The 26,033-nt window shown below is 39.9% G+C and overlaps 1 protein-coding gene across 1 annotated transcript in view; it reads right to left on the minus strand.

Annotated features, from left to right (window-relative positions):
• SHISAL2A (shisa like 2A) overlaps positions 1-26,033 on the minus strand; it is a 44,868-nt gene that overhangs the window by 10,673 nt on the left and 8,162 nt on the right. The window contains exons 3-5 of the mRNA XM_054073048.1: positions 20,157-20,233; positions 10,917-15,683; positions 9,132-9,635 (exon numbers count right to left, since the gene is read on the minus strand). Of these exons, the coding sequence (XP_053929023.1) occupies positions 20,202-20,233 (32 nt within the window). The 3' untranslated portion in view covers positions 9,132-9,635; positions 10,917-15,683; positions 20,157-20,201. The remainder of the gene's footprint in view (positions 1-9,131; positions 9,636-10,916; positions 15,684-20,156; positions 20,234-26,033) is intronic.

The raw sequence follows: 26,033 nt of genomic DNA on the forward strand, positions 1-26,033 counted from the left end.
ACAGGGAATATGAATGGCAAAAGTGAAATACATTTGCATTGCATGAAATAAAGTTGAAATCACTTTTGTGGAGTCCTGACACGAACTTAGCAAGCATTTTTTAAATTCCCATATTCCCAAAATGTACCTGTACACATCGAGGGTCAGTAATTTGTTCAAAGAATAACCTACTTCATTATTATTTAAACTGGCTGCTGAAATTACATGCTTTCTTCTCTTTCCAGGAAGGTTCTGGATAATCTGAAAGGATTGTAGGCAAATGTTAGTTCCTGTGGATATAACTCACTTGTCACCCACTATTAGAAGCTTTCTTGTGCCTTTCCTCAAGAGGATAAGAATTTTGTGCCCAATGTTATTGGAGGCTCCTGGTTCAGTCCTACAGGAGGACTACACACGGTCCTTTATGCAATCAGGCTTTACACTTGGGCACCTTCTCTTTCAATCCTTCATCACATCAGAATGGGACCTTCTCAACTTTTTCATGTGTAGTAAAATGGAGAGATGATCTGATTTGTTAATTGTCTGGGAAGAAGGAAAAACTCAGCATTGCTACAATTCTGTTGAACAATTTGGTTTTCATGATCCTCATATCCATATTGCTCATTAAGTCACACTCCCAGATGTCCTTCGCATTCCCCATGAATTCACCTCACTCTAATAATTCAGTATCTTTTAAAATTTTACTTGAATGAGGCATTTTTTTTCTCGAGTAATTCTGATCGTTCCGAATTAGACTTGATAATCTTCAAAGTCTTTTCCAAACTAAATGATTTTGTGAATTTGGGAGCCAGATACAACTTGGTACATTACTAATATCCCTCAACACTCCTCAGTTTTTGTTTAGCCACTGGAGAATTCTTTGGTGGCTGAGTGTCAGGTTTTAATTACATGCCTTTGCTGGAAAAGCTGTTTTATTTCAGTCTTTTACCCTTCCGAGACACCTAAACAATACTGGAAAAACTGAACTTCTATTTGAGAAGTGGGCATTGGAAGGCAACACGCATATACTCCAGCAGTTCACATGTTTTTTACATATCACTTAAAAATCACATGGTGCCCAAAATTGCAGCATTGTACTGCCCCAGATACCAAACCATTAGGACTGTATTCTGGAATTGAGCTGAAGGAGTTACAATACAGTTTCTCTGACAGCTGGTATGTTTAATTAGGTTATATTTCATGTAAAGAAAGCACCGAGCAAGATGAATTCTGTCCCCACTTGCATTAATTCATATTAAGTGAGATTTTTAATTACATTCAGGTATCTGGAGGTGCAGCAAAGTGCTTAATTCACATGGTTTTGTGGAGAAGTAGGCTACAATCTGTTTTATAAACCTCACGTCAACTTCCTTAAGACTGGCCCATCCTTCTTTTCTCTTCTGCAGTTCTCTCAGCTCTCCAGCCTGTGTTTCAGGCTGGCTGTGAGCTGTATGGCTATGACAGCACAGTCCCGAGCTGAGCAAATGCAGATATCAGCACAGAGTCAGGGCTTTGCTAACCCATTGTCTGGAGATTATACTTTCCTACTGTGCACAGAGTGAGATCATGTCTGCTCACAAAAATGTGTAGGCAGACTGTTAGGCATCAAGGTAATGTCAATTATTCCTCCGAATTTCTGGCACATAGAGTGAAGCTGAGATTAAAAGCAAATCTGGCCTTAACAGTCTCCTCGTGTGTTGTGCTGTTCAGTGCTCAGAAAATGTTCTCAGCTAGCAAAGCCACAGGGAATCTACTTATTCTGGCTATCAGGCCCAGGACCATAAATCATTGTGTTAGAAATAAGTAGCAGTGAAAAACATTAACGTTATTTAAAATTGCAGAGCTCTTTCTCTATAGAAAGAACAGTTGCTACAGGGATGAAACACAGTTTATGGATTTGGGATGTACTTGTGTCATGGCAAAGAGAACCTGAGCTACCAAGTAGATACAGAAGAGTCTGGTGACCTAACTTAGTGGGAGATCACCGGCATTTTCTTAGCCTGCTGTGCTGACTCCATCCTCTAGCCATGGGCTGTACTTCTCTGGCGGCCCTGAAGAACACGCCTGAACACGGAAGCTTGAAGAAAACAGAGCATCGATTCTTATCGATCCTCCATCTACACTTTCCTCATGGCCAGACTGCTAGCAAGGTGTCCCTTGCTAATAGTATTCTTAAGTACTTCCCAGTGCCAGTCTTGCACGGGAGAGCAAAACAGAGCAAAAATACCATCCAGCTTTCCTGGTACGAAACGAGGACAAAATGTTTTCCAGTTTACTTATGCGAAGAGCACAGCATCTTGGTAATTAGTAGTTTAGGGATTTCTCATTCTGCCAGGTCTAATGAATATTAGCTTGTTGAGGAACGCTGCTGTGAATCACCAAGCACTGTTGTAGTTGTTTGTAAATGAAAATTTTCAATCTAGGTCAGGCACTGCAGATTAAAAAAAGCTGTTTATTAAGTAGTACCGGGCAAAATATAAGCCTTATTTAAAAAAACAAAAGGAAAACAGGGGCAAGCTTTTATGTATGCTATTAAAGAATTTGATCTTCAGGCACAATTTAGTGTCTCTGTGAGCCATTTTATAACATTCTAGTACTGCTAATGCCACAGTATTTGATCGGTTTGCATTGTAGCAATCACATTAATACAGCAAATAGTTCTGCCCTGTAAGGTTTTCTCCTAAGATTTTCTCCTAGATCAATATTCACATAGGTAGCTTCTTTAAAGTTCTTAGATAGGAAAGTAGCAGCAACATAGTTGATTATCACAAGTGAAACCAAGCCAATTCCAGTTTTAACATGGATTCATATCTCCTGTATTTTACACTTTTGCCTACAGCAAGCTACCAATCACAAATAAAATGCAGTCCTAAGCCACCCCTGACAATACGATGAGATATTCATGGAAATAATGAGATTTTTAAGTAACTGTTTATGTCTGTGGGGTTTGGCAGGGGCAAAGACTTTAGCACACAGATTTGCAATTCCTTCTCACCAAAAATCCAAGTAATATCTGTTCTTTCTTAGTTTCCAGAAAAAAATTTATTATAAATGTGGGATTAAGGCCAGTGTGGCCACAAACAAATTTGTGAAGATGAAGTAATTGTTATTTGCTGAAAGTAATTGCTTCCAATTATGATTACCATAGCAATTAATGTAATTCTCTACAATACTCTTGGGAATAACAAAGTTACCAGAGAAGAACAGCAAACAAATACCTTTGTCTGCTCCAGAAAACAGAATAGTATGAAATCTGGTTCATTATATGGACAGCAGGAGACCATTGTCCTTAGCATTTCATTTTCTTGCTTTTAAATGCTTGGCTTAGCCAAAGTTATGAGAGTCAATTAGATGCCGTCACTTAGCAACCATAACTGGGTTTAGACACAAAGCACTCTAGAACAGACAGTACTTGACTATTAACATTACCACTACGGCATACCTAGGACCATTCACTTCTGTTTAGAAATGAGGAGACACCGGCCCAGAAATACAATGCATGTCCCTTTTAAAAGTGTTCACATCCCTTTCTTTTTCAAGTTACTAGAAGAGTTTTATCTTCCCCTAACTTCTCACCTTTCTATCACCCACATAGATAAGTCTTGAAGAAGTTTGAGTCAGTAAAGACACAGGTAGGCATCTAAGGGTGTCTTAAGGCATCTAGTTGCTAATGTCATCAAAGGCAACTGCAGCAAAATACCTACATACTGTTAATGTAACAGTGGACCCATTCTTCTGTATGTTCACATGTATCATTTGGATGCTCTTGAGTTTTAAGTAGGTACTTGGGATGTCCTTGGATGAATAGGAAGTTCTGAATGAAAAGAGTATTACTATAATTCTGCATTTCCTGTAAATTATGGGACTTTGGTACTTCAAAAGCAGTGACACAGCAAGCATTGGTGACAAAAATACTATCCCTTTGTATAAAAATACTTCAAGTAACTCCTTTTCCCCTCTCCCAGAAAAAATCCTAACTCAGTGAATTCATAAAAAACCCCACAGTCCTTTCTCTCTCCACTCTTGTAACACTCTGGAAGGGCTGTGGAATGGAGTGGGACTGTGCGGCACCAAGCACAACAGAGTGGACATTCTGGCCCAGACCTCGACACATCTCTGCAGTGCAAATAATTAAATATAAATTAAATTTCAGAAAATGAAGCATAGAAAAGAGAAAAATTACTAATTTAGAAGGATCTCAATGCTTAGTTAAGACTCAAGGGCTAATGCTGATATGGTTTAGAGCCATTCATATCAGGAGCTCTGAAAGAACCAAAGCTAACAGGCGCAGACGAGGGCAGTATCAGGCACTTTCTGCTTACAATTCTGACTTGACAAAAGTACTCTTCAGTCACAGATACCAAGTAGGAGGCTCAGGGCCATGCAGCATCATCCAAGAGTGAGTCAAGTGTGTATTTTCCTAGGAGTTTGAACACACACTTGAAAAAATATTTGACAGATATTACAGAGGCTCCTCGTGGAAGCAGAAGCCCAGCATAGCTTGTCTGAGAGCACTAACAGATGAGGATGCTTTCGCTCTGATATTCTAGCATCCAGCTGAACCCTTTGGTTCTGGAAGACTGAATAGATGTAGGTGAAAGTATCAGTAGCCAAGTATTTCTCATTACTTTTTCCTGCAGAAAAATGCTTAGGGAAATCGACAAAATTAATTTGGCTGGGGAATGCAATGCTTGCCTTGTAGTCTTTAAGTATGTCGTTCAGCCTCAGTACACGGAAAAGAAAAATGTCTGAATATATTCAGTGAGGGTCCAATTCTCAGCTTGTCACACTAGGCAGCAAAGCTGTGACCGGCTGGAATGTGCTGCTGCTGTTTGGGAAAGAGCCTCTCCCTGTTGCTACATCACTTTGCTTTATCTCTGGCACTACTGACCTGCTTAGTGAGCATTCCCCAGAGATCCAGCTTTACAAACATCATCTGCCAGGGATGCTGGCATGCAGCAGAAAGGGAGTCACCAAAAACAAAGTGGAACCTGCAGCTATGCGCCCTTGGTGGCTGAAGAGCAATTGCCTCCCCTCAAAGCAGCTCAAAGCAAGAAGCAGAAGTGAGCCACAGGAAAAGTATGATTCTTTCCATTGTGATAGCAATGTCACAAAAGTCTACACTTACCTGAATCCCTCACTGCACCACCTCTAACCTTCTGTCCAGTTAAGTTCCTGATTAGATACCAGCTATGTGCATCTTCTGTGTAATTTTTTCTCTACTACCCATCCGCAGCTATCGTGCCAAGCTGCCCTGGTGCTGGGGATCCTTCTCCATGCTGAGAGACCGATGCACTCCCATTAGCCATGAATCTCAGTGTCTCCTTATGGAGCAAAGGAGTCTGAAGTGCAGGAAAAGGCACAGAATCAATACAGACAGTGGAAGTCTAAGAAATGCTTACAGTCGTGTCTAATAGCACACTATGGCTTCAGAATATAACGTTCAGAGCCCCTGGGAACTGCAGGCGCAGCAGAAACAGTGAGGTGAGAAGGTTATCACTTCCATGTAAACAAGCAATATTGTGGAAAACTGACATCACTGAGAGCTAGTGGCTACTTACGATTTGAAGCTTTATATGGTTTTGTGTTTTGAAAATGAAATTAGTACAAGATCCGACAACATTCTTAGAATACTAGACATGTAATAATTATGTTCTAATAGAGAAACAAGATGGCACTTAAATTGCTTCTAATAATGTAATTGCAGCATGAAACTACTATATTTCTTTATGTTAAAATAAGAAACAATGACTGTAATGATATTTTTGTTTTATGAAGAGATGCTGCTCTTTTTAAAGTTATGCTTCTCATTAGCACAAAATAATGGATAAGCGCTGACCTAGTTCTCGGGCTCAATTTAAGTTTAACAATGTGTTAAGTCTGCTTCTTAAGTGCCATAGAAATGTGTGCTCCTTTTTCCTTCCAGCTCCTTTCTTAAGCATGTTCAGCATTCCTGCCTCCTAGAAACTTGTTCTATAAATGGCTCTTATGTGTCTTTCACACTGTAGGTTCATATTATTCCTAGTCATTAGATTGAAAAGCCTCTGTGATTCCCAAACATTTGTTAAAATATTCTTCCAAATCACTTTCAAGATGTACCTTAAAAAACTCAGAAGAGCTTAGATTCCCAAAGTTACCAAGGATTAATCTAACATTTTCCACTCAAATGCTAAAGTTGTAGGTACTGAACTAATCATAGTGCTCCTGAAAGAGAAGGGCAAATTGGAAAAGTGTGAATGTTAGGGGGGGTATGAGCCAGAGGACAAAACTCCAAGTACTTCCCCCTGAATCGTCTTACGCTGTGATACAAGACCCAAACAAACACTGTTCCCTCTCGAGGCAGAAACAAGGAAGAACTGGAAGTCTGTAAGGCAGAAAATAACTTTCTCAAAAATCTTTCTCTTGCTTTTCTGTTGCCACGTTAGACCCTAGAAAAAGTACAGTGTGTGAGCGTTTGGATGTTAATATTTGACAGTGTGTCATGCTGTCGTGTGATCTGCGATTAAAAGCAGACTGTAATGAAAGCAGTGCTGAGTGTGATAGCACAAGCTTTGGCAGTTGCACAAAGACAACATGAAAGCGACCTGCACTGAATTCTTTTGCTACAGGAGCACATCTGCACCCCTTATGGATCAATACACCCTGGCTGGAGAATCTTTTTGTCTCACCAAGTGCTTCTTTTCCTCTTTCTTCATGCGCTTTTTAAACAGCACAAGAAAACAGATGATGCACCCTGTCAATGCACCTCACAGCTTTGTCCCAAATAAGCCTGAACCACAGAATTTTTTGCCGATGAGGATATACTGGACCTGATTGTCTATTGCCCAGTGCCCTCGACAGGATGTGGAAATGACCAGAGAGACCAATGCTTTCTACAGACCTTCTGTTACCCAATATATGTTGCCAAAATAGTCCTTTCTATCTCCATCCTTTCCTACTGTGCATGTATGCTACTCCTCTGTTTCCCTTTTCATTGTCCTGTATGTTACTGTGTGGGATTAGCACTGGATGCTGAGCACCATTCAGATATAGACCAGTGATCTGCCAGTGAATTCCCACCGTGGGTGTTTGAATTCCCCAAGTGTAACTTCCAGATTTAATTTAGTCCCACTCTATCACTGAAACAGAATTCTGCACTTCCATTATTCTCTATCCTGGGATACTTTGTGCTTCATCATGCTATTCCAAAAAGACAGCCAAACAGCTGCAAAAAGCATCATGTTTTCTGGTGGTTTTATTTTTGGCTGCCTCATAATTAACAGATAACGGGAGAGTTACAGTATTATTCTATAATCCCTGTCTAACACTACAGAGTGCCTGCTCAGTGCAACCACTTTACCACTTCTTTCTTTTATTATTATTTAAGATATAGTGGTCTTCTGAATAAGTCAGAAGATTACTTATTGAAATGTTACTGCTACCACCGAGGACCTTTCAGGTCCTCTTACCACTTACTGTTGCCAAGCTGATAAATATGAAACAGCATCTGTTGATAACCTGCAAAGAACATTGTTTTTCTCAAGTGGAACACGCTCACCAGTCGTGATGTGTTGGAGGTATCTTTACTCCAACTGCCACCCATTAACATGCTAATCAGCAGCAAAGTGAAGAGTCAGAGCCATAACCTTAAACCCAAACCTCATCAAAACTTGAAGGAAATCATTTGTATGTTACTCAGCATTAAGGCCAGCATGAATTTACTGAAAATTTATGATTTGTTTGTTTTTTTCTCCATGGAGCAGATGACATTTATGTATGAGGTATTTTCCATACTGACTGAGTGCTTTAAATCCCTACACAGAAGAAAAAATAGTAAGAGACAATGGTGAATCACCACTCATGAATAAAAAGTGGAGTCAGGGAGAAGAGGGTATAAGAATTGGAGATTTCCCCTGCAGTTCCAGAATGCCAGTTCCATCCTCTTCCACCTCCCTTTCACCTCCCTCCCCCTGCTCAGGTCAAATTGCCGTCAGTAACATTTTCACACTGCTTTCCCACGAGTGACCCAGGCTCCCTCCTGCCCCCAAGTGATCTGATCTTCAAAGAATGCAGTTAACACACTTGAAAATATTCTATCATCATCTGCCAGATACCGTGTGCCAGTATTTCCCCTCTCCACAAGCCCTTCCTGGCTGGATACGTTTCCAAATAATCTGCCTTCTTCCAAGCTACAGGGTCTGCCAAGGTAGCCTGTGTATCTCAGCTGGCTGGACACTAGGTTACATCACCCAGAGTCCTGGTCACTTGAAGATTTACAGCTACTTATTTTCCTCATAGTCATTTCCACTTATGACCCTAACATTGGAGATGGGCTGTGCTGCAGATTTGGCGTCTATATTTACATCTGAGAGGTTAAGGCTTCTGTATCTGAAGGGCTATTTTAACTCCTCATAGGTGGAAGTTAAGCTTTGAGAAAGGATTTGATTTACAGTGAGAATTTCTTCCAGTCCCAGTTTTGCAGCTATTGAAAGGGACAGACATGCTTTGGTCTGCATTATGAGCAATTACTCTGCATCAGATAGAGTAAATTACATGTTAGACAATGATATATGATGGCAATTGTCAGAAGTTTTCATACTCTTGAATTGCACTCTCAGATTTCTTACCTAGAAAGAAAGGACATGACAAAATTTGTGCATACTGTTATTGTCTCTTATACAAAATGAACATCCCTAATGCTTTGGCTTAGGTACATTTACCTCCACATTTTCCCAGCATGAATGCAAATTAGGTAAAGGGAATGCTGTGCAGGAGGCAGCATGTTGCTTCTTGCTCACTGCTCCTTCAATCGCCATCCTTGAAAGGGCCGAGTGCTCTCAAGTCTCCATCTATTCAATCAGAAGTGAAGTCACTTAACATGTTAGAGACCGTACCTTACAAACTGTAGCTGCTATAAAATCACCCTGAGTGAATTCTGGCATTTTTCCTCTGGAAAGCCAAAATGAGAAAATGCTGCCTGGACATGACTGAAACTCAAGAGCTGCCAGAAAGGAGTTTGAGTGGGTTGTATCCTGCTAGGGGCCGAGTTCAACAGCTTGGCTCTTGTGCAATAAGAACTGTGTACTCCCAGCAGTGGCTACATCTACTCCCTCAGTTCTAGTGCAAAACCAGGCATTGCCTTTCCACCTGTGCCCCCACCCAGATTCACTTACGCTGTTGCCATCAATATGGTCCTGGCGTGTGGTCCTCAGGCTGAGACGTAGAGCAGCGGGCAGGTGGAATAGGCTGAATTTTTCATGGTGCTGATATCAAAGAATGTCACACTGCTCTCACATTCTGCAGCGCTATTGCAGCTTTTGAAGAAGAGGTCAGCAGAAATTCAGAGGACTGTAGGTTTCTTTCTTACTTCAGTTCTTTCTTCCTAGCCAGTCCCACTGGAAGACCAGGATCTTCCATAAATCCCAAAGTTTATCACAGGCAGACACTGCACTTGCTGGGACCTTCTCCATCTTACAGAGTAACCTTTTAGCACACAGAATTCCCTTTTCAAGCACACCTCTCTCCTGGGACCCAGCAACTGCAAATGAGGCAGTCAATTCTGCTCTGCTGCTTTGCTGGGAAAAGAGAGATGTGACGGGGAAGAGAGCAAAAGTATTGTTTACCTCCAGCCCTTCTCCCGCTGGAGTGGAGGTGGTGTGCAGGGCACCAGTACAGCCCTGTGGAGAGAAGAGGAAAGAATGAAAGCCAAGGCTCAGAAAGACCAAGGCGAAGCACATCAACAGTCCCAAATGGAGCATGACATTAGTACGATATGGATATGTCATGATAGTATATCCATCTTTAAAATGACAGTCCAACCATAGCATTGTTGTATCGGTTTTACTATCAGCCTGTGCTCAGGCTCCGTGTGTTTGTCCTCAGATGCAGAGGTAGGATCTGTAGGACACATACTACTTCACACAGCTCTTCAAAAGATTTAACCAGTCCTCATGATCTTTATTTTCCAAGCTCCTGCTTTCCCATGGCAGTTGAGAAAATAAAAAGTATTCACAAATTAGAGGATCTGGTAACTTGCTCTTCAGAGGAATCATATTACTCAGAGGTGATCGTACATGTAGTCATAAAAGTCAGTAACTTTAGACATTGATTTCACAGCTCTGGGTCAAATTGTTATTATTACTTTCAAAAAACAATGCACTGCACGAATATCAAATATATATCTTGGAGTTATTTAATGTTTCCCATTAAATGTGGAGAGAGTCTGAATTTGTTGCCTTTGTCAGAAATAAAGCTATTTATTTCATTGGAAATATCTGGCTTTTCATTCAATACGAAGCACTCAGATACAACCTCACATGACGTTAAAGTCACTGCACCTTATCTCTCAGCACCATTAAGATACAGAATAAGGTACTTATCTCTCCTGAAAAATGCAAAGAAAAATTCAGCTGCAATATTGTCTCTTCTGTAGAAAGGATTTTAGGGTGACTGATCCTTTTCAAGAATGGCAAAATGCAAAACAAAATTGCGTTGAAAAAATAAAAAATTACTTTATCTCTTTTTTAAATCCAAATATATGTATTCCAATTATCTCTTTTCCTGCCATCACATCTTTGCACTTAAAAAAAACTCTTTAGTAACAAATTGGAGGGTGTGACCAGTCTATAAAGCTCAGATGGGTTGAAAAACTGAATTTTAAAACTTTGCAAACAAGTTGCTCTGTGTCAATTTTCCCCCAGCTGAATCTATGATTTTGTCTGTTCTCAGTTCCCACAGGTATTTATGGCATTGGCAATTTGAAGCATTTAGTAAATATCTTACTGGTATTCAACATGTTGCTTTATTTTCCCTCCTGTAATTGAGTTGTGTGTAATTGAGTTTTGATTCAGCATTGTAAAAAGAGTAGACTCAATTTACTGAAATTGCTGTGGTTGGTGCATTTAAAAAAAAAAACCAATTCCATTTTGCAGAATGTTTATTAAGGGAAATGCACTTACCTTACATTTGTCTGCAGAACCAATTAGTCGATCATCACCAACAAAACCAACATCTCGCTCTTCTCCCCGGGGATAAGTCACAACTTTGGGCAGGGATGGTTATGACCAGAGGCCTGTTTTCCACAAGTTTTTTTCTGTTTTCCCACATGAATTCCAGTCCCATGGCTATTTGAAAGCCATCTGCCGAGACATTTTGGTGCTCTCTTGACCCTACATGATCATCTGAAGGGTTTCCATCTGCTGCATGTTGTGTGAAAGAAGAGGGAGAACACAGAGGCAGAGATAATGGCAGGGTCATTTGATTGCAAAGTGTAATCTGTGAAATCCAGATTATCGTAGTAAATGTGAATTGACAACATACAATGTTCACCAGCCAGCTGCCCGCTCTCCCCTGCTGCTTCCCTCCAATTCTAGGGGCAAACCCTGGGTCTTGCTTCTGCACATTCTTTTGGAGTCAATACAGGTTTTGCCTGCGTGAGAGCTCAGGAGGCTCAGGATGTTGCCCCATCAACACCTCCATCCCACGTGCAGAGAAGTCCACCCACAGCCAATAAAAGACTGAACAACTATTTTCTTCCCAAACCCACAGATGACAGTGCTTGGCCCAGCTGGTGTAACACTCAGTACAGTGGATGGAGCGGAGAAAAAAAGAATGGTCTTTAATGTTAAAAATAGTCACACCCCCCCTATTGCTACCGGCTTCTTTTTAAGAAGGGGAAAAGGGAATCTGTGGTCTCATAAGATACTCTTCAGCTAGAGTACCCTAAAGCATCAACTGCAAAAAAGGTGTTTATATGCAGCTCTTTGCACTTGCACGGTTTCCACTAATCAATTTCAGCATTTTGTGTTGCTGTTGCCATCAAAAAAGGCTCTTCTGTATACAGAACAAGGATGTTGCTGTTGCCATCAAAATAGCCTCTTCTGTATACAGAGTAAGGGCCTTTAGGCTCTTGAACAGTTTCCTTAATGCTTTGTGTTATTGTTGCCACCAAAATGAACTCTTCTGTATATAGAGCCAGGATCTTCAATAGTTTTTCTAAAGGATGCGGACTGGAAAAAAGCATAAGAGAAATGGAAATGTTTTTAACATGTTTGTAAGTAGCAAGTGTATAACATACCTAAAATCTGAATTTTAGCATACTGGTCAGACTTATGGATACAGAGATATCTGGACAGATTCTTCCCATACAAAGGCATTTTATACAAATGTACTATATAAACACACAAACATATATATAAGTCAATTATCTCTACCTGTAGATCACACTCTCATGGTCACTAAGGAACAATAGGATGACAGAAAAGGGAAGTTAATTGCAATAATCGATCAGCCAGTAGAAACCAGCACCCTGTTTCCAAAGTTCTACTCCTGCAACAAATGCTGGTTGGGAACTTGGTGGTGGTTGGTCGTTGTTCAGATGAGGTTTTCATTTTTTTCAGTTTCTCAGTGTAGCAGAGATCTCATTTTTTTCAACCAGAAACAGCTTCATATGACTAGGAACTGACTTCCCAAAGATTTGTTCATTGCAGAATTCTCTCATCTTCTGCTTTTAATGCACTATATTAATGGATCTTTATCCAACCATTCAATACCTGTTAAAATATGAAGTCTAATTATATTTTTTCTTAACTTTCTAAACTTCTAAACAAATGGCTAAGAAAAGAACAAGTATCTTCCACAAACACCTACTAATTGACCACTCCTCTGATCTTATGCCTGTGATCTCTTCTAAATCTGTTAAGACCAAATTTTAAATTCTTTACCTCAAATTAAGAGAGACAAGATTTCTGCGAGCTTCGGGTTAACAGATGAAAACTTAAAATCTTCTCATTCATACTCTTAGGAAGTAGCTGAATCTTTATGCTTTTTCTGCCTCATGTGTTCCAGAGCTTGAAGGATCAAACAATGCTGAGGATCTCTAATATTTGTCATTTTAGGAAAACAATTAAAAGAGTCATAATTTGCATTCAGTGAAACTGTGACTTTTCTTTGGTCTTTCTTCCTTAATTTAGAAATTTCAAAGGCCACAGCTTTCAGGAATTGTACTTAAATAAGATACCAAGTACTTGATTGATATTGTGGGACCACAGATTTGGTATTTCAACTTAGATCCAAAGTTAAATTAAAGATTACAAATTAATAGCCAGTTATTAATACTGAAATATCTAGAGAACGATAGGGATGAGAAAGGTAGATCACTTCGGAGTAAGCTGGCACTTCTGGCAGTGTGACTCCAAAGAAAGATAAAGCCAGTTCCAGAATTCCCAGTGGGACCCAGCCGGCCCCGTCCCAGTGAAATCAGTCAGGGGCTGCTGCTTGTGCCACTCTGCTGAGATCTATAAACGTTGAGAGACAAAGCACACTTTCTATATGCCACAGTCCATGACACCTATTGCACACTATTACACAGTTCTTCTCCCATTTTTATTTTGTCCTTATGATCAGAAAAGTTCCCCAGCATTGAAAAACAATAAAAAATGATCATAGCAACTTCTGTGAGTTTTATTAGCTTTGGTATGGCTGGTGGGCAGCAGAATAGCCCTGAGTTTCCTTTACTGCAGTCATTTAAACAACTTCAGTTTAAAATGTTACCAGGGCAAAAAATTAGGGCTATGCCTAACAGGTACATTAAGACTTATTATGTCCATTAAGGACAGTCACACACTTGCTGTGACTGCACATTATGTTTGAAAGCTGTTAGAGGCAGCATACTCAATCCTCTAATCAAACCAATGTGGGAGGTACTTTTTCATAACCCTCAACTGCAATTACAAAATAACTGGCTAAAAGGGCAAAAAAATGGATTTTCTTAACCAGAAAACGCAGTCATTGGATGGAGGCAAAGGACTGGAAGCATTTATTTATTTGTTTGCTTGTTTGTTTGTTTGTTTTTCCATTATGATTTTACTTTTCTTGTTGTTTTGGTATATTAAGCTATTCAAAATGAATAAAAAATCAAATAACCAAAAGAAAAATAACCTCATCACTTGAGGAATCAAACATTTACATATTGCCCAAGAGGCAAAAATAAAGTTGTTTTATCTGCAGCACTCAAGATAGAACAGAATGCAGTTTCTTTTATTGCTTTATTTTAAAATATCTTCCATTACTTTAAAAATTACAAAAGAGTCGGTTCAAGTTTATATGAAGTTGAAATAACTTAAATCCTCTTTTTTTAATATTCCGTGAGTCTTTTATCAGTAGTTGAAAATGAGGCATACACATCCAGAATTTGTATCACGGGGATGACATCCTCAAAGAAAACCAGATGGCAAAAATCATGAATCTTTGCCCCGTTTGCTTTTTTGACAGTCCCAATCAAGAAAGTTGAGACTGGAAGATCAGGTTTATGTTCTGCTGTTATAAGAATATTTTCTTTATGGATCCAATGTGATTTTAATTTTCTATAACTCCACAGCTACAGAAGACAGGTTAGTGAGATAGTAAGTGCAAACAGCGATGGAGAGAACATATACTACATTCTTTATTTCTTTCCATGGCACTGGTGTATTGTTTCACACAACTAATGTGGGAACTGGAACACTTGGGGGCTTTTTGTGTATAACACTGGTTAGCTGTAAAGAAGTTTAAATTTCAAGCATTATCATACACAAAGATGTCACTCCCAAACAGCACACAAGGATCTGTTCTTAAAAAGTTGGAAGTGTAACCAGAGAAAAAACTGATATGGTAGGTAAATATTTCATGCTTCATTTGCAAATGGAAAATATCGTCTTTCTACTGCCTTCTCAGAAACAGCATGGTTAAATATTTTAGTAATTCTTTTGATCACTGAACTTAAAGAACTCTTACAACATAAAAAGGAATCATTATCATTTATATTCATGTTTTGGAGCCTAAGAGCTTGAAAGACTTGAAAACTCAAATATGACAGGGATGTTGGTTGTTTCTAAGGCTTCCAGGGAAATAAAATGTGCAATTAGAGCCCTTTGATTACCTGAAGGAAGTTCAATGCTTCACAAATTAGTGCTCCAACCTGGAACACCAGTGGAAAATTTGTAAAGTTTTCTTCAAAAAAATATTTTCCCTATATATTTTGATGTAGAATCTGTTAAACATCTGTGGCTGTTTATTTCAATTTATTTCAGTGTTTACTGTTTCCTATGAAAACAGCTATTGAAATCAAAACTTCCCTACAAAAATTCACTTTTTACCAGCTTCACTTTTTTGTTGGAAAATTCTCCCATCAAAATAATTTTAAGATCCATGACAATCTTCTGAGGAAACAAAGGTCAGGGGAAATGATACAACACAAACAAAGGCCAGATTTTATTGAGGTACTGTGTTCACATATGTTCGTGCACCAAACGATCACATTCAGATGAAGACAACCATGTTCATGATGTGAAGACACCACAATAAGATGGCACACGAGGAAAGCTTAGACTAGAGCTTGGTCAGCATGGTGTGCCAAATTCTGCCGTGCTTGACAGCTGTGTTATCTCACAGGGTAAAGACAAAAATGTGCATGAAAATCGCTAGCAGCAGTAGCTGGTATGTGCAAATCAAAATACACTACTTCTCAGTACAGTAACCATACACAAATACATAATCCTGGCATAGCTTGATATTGACATCCATTGACAGCGGATGTAATCACCAGGAAACACCTCTGGAAGAGTGAGTCAGGTTCTTGTGGCTCACAGTCACAGTTCATCCCTGTGGCTCAGGAAATCTCTTGAAGCCACTTGTCTTTGTCAACAGATTGATTCAGTGAGGGCCTTGTGAAGGATGCAGCTCAATATCTGCAAAATACCAATCACAGTTAAGAATTAGACTGAACAGAGGCAGATTATTTTCCTCTGCTGCAAAGCAGAGTTCACAAGGAGATCCTACAAACAAACACAGAAGAAACTACACAGCTTAATCCATTTCACTAGAATTAATTCTTTCCAAGCATCTCATTATTCTCCTAATCTTTATCATGTGAAGAAGTATACCTCTGAAGGGGATTGCTACGGGTACAAAACCCAAAACGCCTTCTCTGGGGCTGTATGTGGGTGGATAGATCTGCTGTTGCTCCTCTGCTGTGCAAGTGAGGGTTTCACTTTGACTGTGATAAAAGCTCAAGGCCCAATGGTGCTAAAACAAAATAAAAAAGGCTTAGCAGATAAAACTTGAATCATTCTTCTAACATTCCTGTGCAGTGCCTCTTGGATAAAGCACCACTGATATCTACATTACACCATGCATTTCCAACTGAGGTCACATCTGGAGTCCTGTGTCCAGTTCTGGGCTCCCCAGCTCAAGAAAGACAAGGAGCTAATGGAGAGTCCAGCAGACGCCATGGAGATGTGGAGAGGACCGGAACAGCAGTCTTATGAGGAAAGGCCTGGAGACCTGAGTCTATTTGGCCTGGAGAAGAGAAGACTGAAAGGGGAATTTCTCAGTGCTTATAAATATCTAAAGGGTGGGTGTCAAGAGGATGTCAGTCTCTTCTCAGCGGTGCCCTGCAAGAGAACAAGGGCCAATGGGTATAAACTGGAACACAGAAAGTTCCACCTCAACATGAGGAAAAACTTCCTTACTTTGAGGGAGACAGAGCACTGGAACAGGCTGCCCAAAGTGGGTGTAGAATCTCCTTCTCTGGAGATATTCAAAACCCACCTGGACATGTTCCTGTGCAACCTGCTCCAGGTGACCCTGCTTTAGCAGTGGGGGTTGGACTGGATGAGCCCCAGAGGTCCGTGACAACCCCCACCGTTCTGTGATCCTGTGATTTCATTTATTTATGGTAGGCATATTCACAACGCATGTCTTTAATCCTGAAGGATGCCAAAATATAGTGCAAACTACATTCAATGAATTTCTGTACAAAGAAATTGCTCCACTGTTCATTAAAACAGGATGACTTCTCAGGTGAAGCAAAACAGCTGTTGGTACAGCTGAGTTTAGAAGCAAAGGTTTGTCTGGATTTCCAACAATGGACATGCATTGAATTCTGGCCAGCAAATCTCAGTTAATTCAGCTACTGACAGAAGTCTCAAAGTGTAAAATCTTGGAATTCAAGGCAGATGGCAACTAGCAGCAAAGAGCCTCCTAACCGGCAGAGAATACCATTTCAATACTGGTTCATTGTGAGGAATGATGCTTATCTGAGTTACCAGCGATACTTTTTGGAGATTTTAGGTTTTCTTCTGCTTAAGCACTGAAGATGGTTGTACATTCCTGACCAACTTAAACCAGAATACATGAGACATACATATAAACTTAGATTTGTACTCTTGCCAGTACCACCGTCTGGCTGACAGCAGGCTCAGTACGGGTTAGCAGTGTGCCCTGGGAGCCAAGAGGGCAAAATTCAGCACATTACTTACCCTGCCTGCCACAAGCAGGAATTATGGAAAATAATCACGGTCTTCTATTTCACACAGCTGAATACTGTCATTCATCTTTTCTTTTCCATACTTAAGCCGGCTTAAGCTGGTCCTGCCTTCCTAAAGCCTTAATTTCCTCTGTTTTCTCTCCAGTATATCAACACCTAAGAGCATTACTGCAACAGAGGCACTGCCGGCAATAGCTGGAGCAAATTATTAGCTTACATTCTATAGACAGTTCCTCTCTTTAGTACATCAGGCTAAACAAAGAGCCCAGAACATCAACACTCTATTTATGGCATACTGTAAATTGACAGATACTTTCTTCCCCACACTACTTAATTACTCCACCTCACATATACTTGAAGATTTGATTTCTCCTTTTTAAGTACAGTACTTTGCTTTTATCTTTACTGTATTTCATCTTTTTTATTTCATACAATTTCCGCAGGGCACCGAGATAATTCTGAAAGGTAGTTTTATTCCCCAGTCCTGCAACCCTTCCCAGCGAGGTGTCATCCATAAATGTTATATTTACTCCTTCAGTCAAGCTCTTATCACTCATCTGGGATAGAGTACTAAGACATCCTTCCCTCCAACAATATGTTTGAGAATGAACCACTGAAAAATTCTCCTTGCACTTTCGTAACGACCTGTAGTCATAGCCAGTTGTTCACGTTTATCTGGCAGGCAAAATTATCATGACAAAGAGAGAAATTAGATATGATTTTTCTTCGTGAAATCTGTGTCAGATTTTTCTTGTGTGTAACTCGGTTGTTTAATAATTTGACATATTATCATTCCAAGTCAGAAGCAGTGCCTCCAGCCGCCTAGTTCCTCTCTTTTCCCTCTTTAAAGCAAAGACCTGCATTTGCCCTTTTGCTGGAAAAGAGCATGCAAACGAGCTTGAATTGTGTGCTGGTATATATCAGTAGCAAATGTGTAGAGAGTCCTGTTCCTTATTAAAACCCAGTGAAATTGGCAGAGGAGTTATGCATGCTAAATCAAATCTAATTGCCACGTGTAGCTTTCTCACAGCAGTGGAAGGTTTGCAGCCACTGACGGATGCTCTTGTTTATCACTGCACTGTCAAGTGGCTCCCCATAACAGGCAAGGGCGTGAAATCTGCAACAAGCAGATGACATAAAAAGCAGCAGACAAAAAATGATTATCAATCCGGAATTTCTACCAACACTTAACCAGATTATCTGTTGAAGCTCAAAAAGGTCCTTTCCTCCCTTTTCATTTTCACAGAATGTTCCCAGCTGCTTCATTCTGGATCTGGAAGCAAAAAGGCTCACAGGCTAAGGACATGGTTTTACGGGTGTTAGCTCAAAGAAAAACACCTCCAGTATTTTGAGTCTTCATGGTAATGCGAGACTCATTTTCCCAACAAAAATATAATTGGATAATTGATGCACACAGAAAAGCTTTTAAATGTTTTTTATCTTTATATAATGCATACATTCAAACCCTACAAGAAAAGACCTTTGCATCTAGCCTTTCAATTCTCTCCCTCTGTTTTTCACCTCCTGAAAGCAATAGTGGTTAACAGGCTACACTTCAGGGCACTCCATGAACCTTAGTCTCTACAACACATGGAAGGCAGGTAAACTGAAGCAGGAGGGAATAAGAGACTCAAGGCCTTCAGAAAGCAGTGTCAGATGCACAGACCTGAACTCGGGCCTCACCTCAGTATTTGGCGCCTGCTGTGGGTATTTCTGGATTTTCCCACTACAGACAGCTTTCTGACTGCAGGATCCTTTTTAGTATTCCCATGGCATTTTTCTCCCACAAGCTACTTCATTTGCAACAGCACGAAAAAAGTGTGTGGAGGTGGTTAGAAGTTTCAAAATTAGTTTTGTTACACTTCAGTATTTTCATGAAGATCAGCAGCCCAAACCGACCTGTGACACTGATAATAGAAAGTGCCGAGAAATATTGCACATATTATGCACGGCGTGGCTTTTTTTCTAAGGGTACGAGAGTCAATACATGAAGCAGTGAACTCTGACACATTTACTTTCCTGTTCACCTGAGAACAACTGCTGAGCAAACAGGCCCACGGGTATTTTTTCCTGTGACAGACACTGCTGATCTATGGCCGGCTATTCTCACATGCTGCGGATGTTTAGCCATGAGCTTTCACCCCCCACAGAAAGTAAAATATATGTTCCATGCCATCTGAAGTCTTGCATTATTCATAAATCCCTTTTAAGTCTGAAGCAGAATTCACCAGTACAGGCATACATTTTAAATACAATTTTGCATGGTCTCTGCCATAGGCCATTTGAGCTTTAAACACGATTTCAGCATAAAAATCAAGTCAGCATATGAAACCATTCTTTTGCCAGCTAATCCTCTTCAGTTCTCTATCAGACTTGACTTAGCACTCTTAGGTAGCATCCCCAAGAAGCAAAATATGACTAAACTACCCAGCAGGTATTTCACTGCTTTTACCCTTTGTCACACAGGAGCCTGTCTAGCAGTTAATTGCTAAATAATTTCTCCTGAATGCTAAGTTACAATGGCTTCCTCCTTGGTAAGCTCTGGTGCATCCGGAACAGCATTAGGGAGAGAACAAAGAAGCATAAGGGAAATGTAATGTACTTTGGCATACAACCATGAAGGAGTATTCATGTACAAGTAAATCAAGAAGAGATTTGTCTGTAGAAGGACTTTATTCAAGTCTCTGTAGATACTTCCCCATGCAAGGACAGCATCAAGGCAACGTACAAGTAAATCAGAGACAGTTTGCTAGTGCTTTTCAGAAAGCTGAAAACTCACTTAAAGAATCATTGCATTTCGAAAAATGCTTATCGTACCTGCATCACTACATATAAAATAGAGACTACATGAAAATACAATAGAGTAAAATGAAAAGAAATGTTCTCACTGTACCTATTTTCATTGCAGCATTGGCAGAATCCATCCAGTGCCTGTTTTTCAACATACCGAACCCCCTCTAGTCTCAGTGTCTGTAAAACAAAAGCATTTTTTAGTAAAACTAACAGCATTGTCATTCCTTTAGTTGAAAAAAGTAATACATAGATCTGCCCATTGCACCAGAAGAAACACAGTTCCTGGAATGTTCCTCTGCAATCTTTAGAGGATGGGATAGACTAGAGCCATTGTGTTTTCCATTTCTGAACATAAGGGAGGCTGCAATTATTAACTAACTTGTGTTAGAAAGGAATAAACATCAAGATGAAGAGCAGTATAAGGTAGCAGGAAATCAGTGTCTCCTGAAACAAATGGCAGAAAAATTTTCCATATTCCAGAAAATAGATCAGACATCTCACACTGTCACCCCTTTCCAAACATGATCAGTCACTATTGCCTTCACTGCACCTTCCACCCAGTGATCCCAAAGCAAAGGGTGTGGGGAGGCTCACAATACTTCTTTGCATGAAAGCAGTGTCATCCTTGTTTTTCAGAAAGATTTAACAGATGAAGGGAAGAAAGAAAGCAATTTTTAGTTAGGCATTTCGCTGGTTGCCCAGAAAATCTTAAGTTCTGGCATCTCCCATCTTTTGAGTGCCTGGTTTTGAAGTTCAGTAGTGTTTGAATCTTGTTTTTCAGAGCATAACTTCATAGGATAGAATAAGCAATAGTTCATTAAAATTCCAGCAGGTAACTGATACAGACACCTTCTTGGTACAGATGACCCGGAATCTTTAGATGTCATACTGACAACTTGAGTTTGCCCACCTGCTCAGAATAACCAAAGAAAAGTAGTCTGCAGGGGATCACTGTCAGAAAGGGAGAAGGGAGCCACTTTGCCAGTGTTTTTCACTAATACCTGCTGGCAGCAGAGAAAGCAAAGGTCTAGAAGGAAAGACTTTTGAACTTAATTTCTTTTCATTCTTACCTTATATTCATTCTTCTATTGCTTTCCTGCTTTTCTCACTGTTTCCAGTCCTAAATTTCTGCTGCTACACTTCCCATGTGAGTCCCCATCTCTATGAACAATCAGCTTAGTTTGTAATTTAAGTCACTCCTATCTCTTTTCTCTGCCCTAAATCTCTAGTTGTTCAATCCTTTGCATGATCCCCATCTGCAAGGCTCCCTTCTCGTATCTCTCCCCAAGCACCCAATCTCTGCTCGCCAGCCATCGCTCCACTCCTTGGCCCTCTCAGGTGTTTCTTCATTCCCTCCCGCATTCTTGTCTCCCTGCTTTGCTGCTCTCAACCCATTAGCCCCATCCCTCTTCCAAATGCTCCCAGGCACACCCAGGTCCTTGTTCAGTTACATCTTTATCTACAGGATTCGAAACCTCTCCCTGCTCTATCTTCTCACCTAAAAGCTCATTGGTCTTCTTCCCAGGCTGAATTTCCCTGTATTGCCCTCTTCCCTCTAGTCAGACACTGTCTTTGACCACATTTTCCACTTTCCCACTGCTAGGGGCAACACAGAGAGCAAAGAAAAAGAAAACAAAAGATAAGTATAACCGGGCAGGGTACTTCCATCCAAGGAAATGTCTGGAGAAGGGATTAAAAAATGTTCCCTATATCCAATAGGGATGAAAAGTTGAGAATTCTAATATTTTCATTTAAAAAAAATGCTGAAAAAAAGCAAATTGGGCAAAGGAATTATTTGCTTTTGAAGTGTTTTTAAAGTTGTGCATTATTGTTTGAACTGAAGAAACCTGCAATTTGGTTTCAAAATATCAAAATGGGATTTGATAATTCAACATTCCAAAAACCTGTACAACAATATGTAAGACAAGATCTTAGTTGAAATCAAGACTTTTCAGTGAGTTATTTCAGTTGTGATAAAAAAACCCAAACCCAAAAAGTAAAAAAACCCCCAAAATTTATCAGTTATAGAGGAAGACACCCTGTTTTTTAAAGTCTGTTGAGATTTCATATCTAAACTGGCTTACAGCATTTACAGGAATCTTTGCACTAAAACCCTGGCTCTTCATGAGCTGCATAAAACACTGCTAGAAGAAAGTCTGGGAAATTTAAAAGCTAAGGAGTCCAATTCAAACATTTTCAAATTGAATCTTTCCTAATGATGTAACTGTGAGCTAATGCAACCCTTCTATTAGATTTGAGTTCCCAGCTCCAGAACAGGACATTTCTCCATTTCCTAAAGAAAAAAAGATCTCATTTTTGTTGGTTTTTCTTTAAATAGTTGAGCCCATTTGGCTGATTTATCCCATATACAAATATCTGAGGCAGATGGCTGGCAAAAAGAAAAGTAGCCTTACGGGGGGAAAGGTAAGGCCAGCTGCAGAAAGAACATACAGTGGAAATTATCTATAAACCTAGAAAGCAAAGCTGTCAATGTATACTCTGAAAACCAAGCACAGTGTCTCTGAATTCAGGCAGCAATTGATTTCAGAACCAAGAGTGTCAAATGACTGAGCTATGGAGGAGAAAGTGTGAGTTCGGTGCTCTTTCATAAGAATACCTGAATATATCATATATTTGAATAATGCCCCATCAGGAATCTTTAATTAAGGAGAGAGATAGGGACAGGAATATCACTTGACTATGTTTTTAGCTATGTTTTTCCTGATTATGAAATGAAACAACGAACTTCTGCATACTATGATGTCACTTTGTTGTAGGAACAAGGAATTATCTCTTCGATTAAAGCACATTTTACGCAGTACTTATGAGTAATTTACAAGGCCACAGTTCTCTTCACACTCCAACTCATAAGGTCACTGCTGTCTGACTCCGAATGCATTATAGAGGTCTTCCTGTGCTAAGTTTTAAAGGGAAATGTTAGTTACCATCATAAAATATAATTTGCTATTCTCACTTTGCAGTAGTATAGGACACTTCACCCCAAAGGTCTTCCTAGGTTAATGCTGGCAGAAATACAGAGGTACCTCAGAAAATGTGTTTACAAACTGTTTGGGTCACCAAGGTCTCTATCTACCTTTCCGCCTCTCTTGGCAAAACCCATTCTGAGGGGTCAGTACAGATGGCAGTTCCTCTCCCTGTTCAAGAGGTGAACCTCTCATTCTGAGTGCAAGCAATAAAAGAACGGTGTATAAAGATCTGAGATTTTTACTGTAAGAGGAGAGGATTTAATTGAAAGATGTGTATGGAGTATGTTACTTCTTTTTATTGAGAACTACTAGATCTGATACGAAACTAGACAAACTCCTCGAGATATAGGGTCTTCTTATTTGCCTGTACACTCTGCCTTGCATGTAAGGGATTTACTCTGCACTCCACACTGTGATACTATAAGTAGGAATGAGTAAACAACAGTTTACACCAGAACTCCACCAACATTTAAGTAGTTATTCCTAGTCCACATCAATGACAGAGATAATTTTTCTTGAAATTAATTTCTTAGATTAAAATGCTAACTTTTGCTAGGGCTAACAACATGTCAAGCTAACTCAGGAACCCTATGTGTAATATCTGTATTGATTCAATTGAAGACCCTTGGTTCAAGACTAAATTGAGGCAACTTCCATCTATCTGCCTTTTGCAGAATCAGAAGTTTTAACAAAGGCCACACATCCAGTTTATTGCTAGTTTTATGATCAATCTTGACATTATTTCTGTAAAAATCGAACAATTCCACTTCTATATTTAGGAGATCTTGGATGAGTCCACAGAACAATGACCAACTTTGACTACGACATGAGGGAGGAAAGGCATACAATGATCAACTGTATATTTAATGTAACACAAAACTCCAACTGAGCTGATATATTATGGGTGGAACTGAATATAATAAAAAACATTGCTGTCATAAATGAGGGCTCTTTGAATGCTCCAGGGGAACAGAAGTTGCACAACACCTAAGGTGTGACACAGCCTTCATCTAAAGGCAAGATTAATTCAGGAAAAGCAGGGCTGAAATGAGTTCACAGTTAAAACTCAATCCTCAGGCTTAAAATCTCCTAAAGCTTCTAAAAAATGTTTTAATTTTTAAAATTCTTTTTTTTTGCCTATATATGACTATGTTCAAATCTCAGAAGAGCAGGAGAGAGGCTGCTTTTATCATTTCTCAGGCCGGAAAGCACCTGACCAACCATCTCATAAAATATTCAGACCCTGCATGACCTCCATGCAAAAGAAACCTCAGCTTGATGAAAATAAGCAGCCAGCCTTGTCAATGAAATCCTTCAATATTTTCCAAGATCTCTCAGCCTTAGCCAAGTAACTGGTTTTCAATTTCTGGCAGCTAAACCTCCTCAACAGCTAAAGCTATCAGAATTTAGACGTGAAATAACTGTCATTCAGAGGAGCCAAAGAAGAAAAATAATAAAGGTGAGAAACACAGGTTGAGAGTAAAGTCAAAACAGTGTATAAATACAAGGCAATGCAGCCCCACTATAGCTCAAAACAACATGGGAGAAGGCTAGGAAAAAGCAAAGATCTCTCAGCTTCCTGGAGTCCTGACACCTGGAATCATGAGAGACAGGATGCGTACGTGAACACTGGGTCGTCAGTGGGGGATCTTGGCATGCTGTTCACCTCATGACAGGAAGAGACAATGATCTCTAATGCCAAAGCAAGATGTGGTTTTGCAGTAGGGTTCGAGTCTGTAGAGAAAGCTGGAATCAGAGGGCAGCTGTCTTGCAATAGCATCTGCCTCCTTCCCAGATCCCTCCCTACATGCCAAACACATCCGGCACACAAATACAAAGCATGAGAAAAACAGCATTGCTGTCGTGGCAATGGATTAGGAGCTGATGCCATAGCTGGAAAACCCGAGGGAAGAAAAGAAACAGCAATATGTTCAAAAACATAATGCTAGTTTATAATTAGAACATCACCATCTTGTAAAAGATCACCAGGCATTTTGTTCATCCCACCTAGGGGTTTATTTAGGCCATTCCAGGCAGCAGGTCTGATTCCCATTCTCTCACTCCATGACAGGTGTCAAGTTTTCAATTTACAGATTAGTCTCAGTTTGCTGGATGTGTGACTTTCTCTTCTGCAGCTTGCTCAGCTTATGTAGCTCCGAGGGGAGGCTTTGCACTTCCTCACAGCCCTATAAACCACCTTTAGCCCAAAGCCTGCATTCTCTGGAGATAAAAACAAGACACACAAAGTCTAGTATGAAGCAAACTGTGTTAACTAGACACCCAGGACAGGGCTTTCTTTTGTGTAGTAGGCTGTAACTACAGTAACTCATTGGCCATCTACTGCCATGCAGGTATGGAAGCATTTTAAAAAATAGTTTTAAAAAAAAATCATAGAATTTGAGGTGAGGGGACTTTTTTTCAAGAATTATTCCCCTTTTTCAACTTGTTCAACTTCCAAGGCTCAAATAAGTACGACATTCCTTTTACTTCCTACACCTTTACTGGTTGAACTACTGAAGACACATTTAAACATTTAGGAAGTCCAAGACAAAGGGTGGAATTTATTACACCTCATCCCACCATCAAAACTTGCAGTCAGATGTCACAAATGTAGTGAAGCATAGCAGCAGCCACAGGTTTCTCCATGCCAGTGGGCCAGTGCCAATACAGCTTGGGCACAAAGGTATGGACTACTGGGACTGAAGTACTGTCTTAAATTTCAAAGACTGGATCCTATGTCAGGAAGATAAAAAAGAACGATCCCTCTCTGTCACAAGAAAATACACCTAAAATCTCTTCTGTGATTCTTATTCCAAGAATGGAATCATTACGATATGTTTATGTACTTGACAAGAAACCAACTAACTCGTTAAGCCTCTTCCTCATAAAAGGACTTACACCCTTACTCAGTATTGTGAAGTTTTACACTCTTCCTACTACTAAATAAATATACGGAGCTTGTGCTCATTTCCTTTTATTTGAGTTTGGTA

The sequence above is a fragment of the Cuculus canorus genome, chromosome 8 (assembly GCF_017976375.1).
Source record: "Cuculus canorus isolate bCucCan1 chromosome 8, bCucCan1.pri, whole genome shotgun sequence".
NCBI classification, from domain to species: Eukaryota; Metazoa; Chordata; class Aves; order Cuculiformes; family Cuculidae; genus Cuculus; species Cuculus canorus.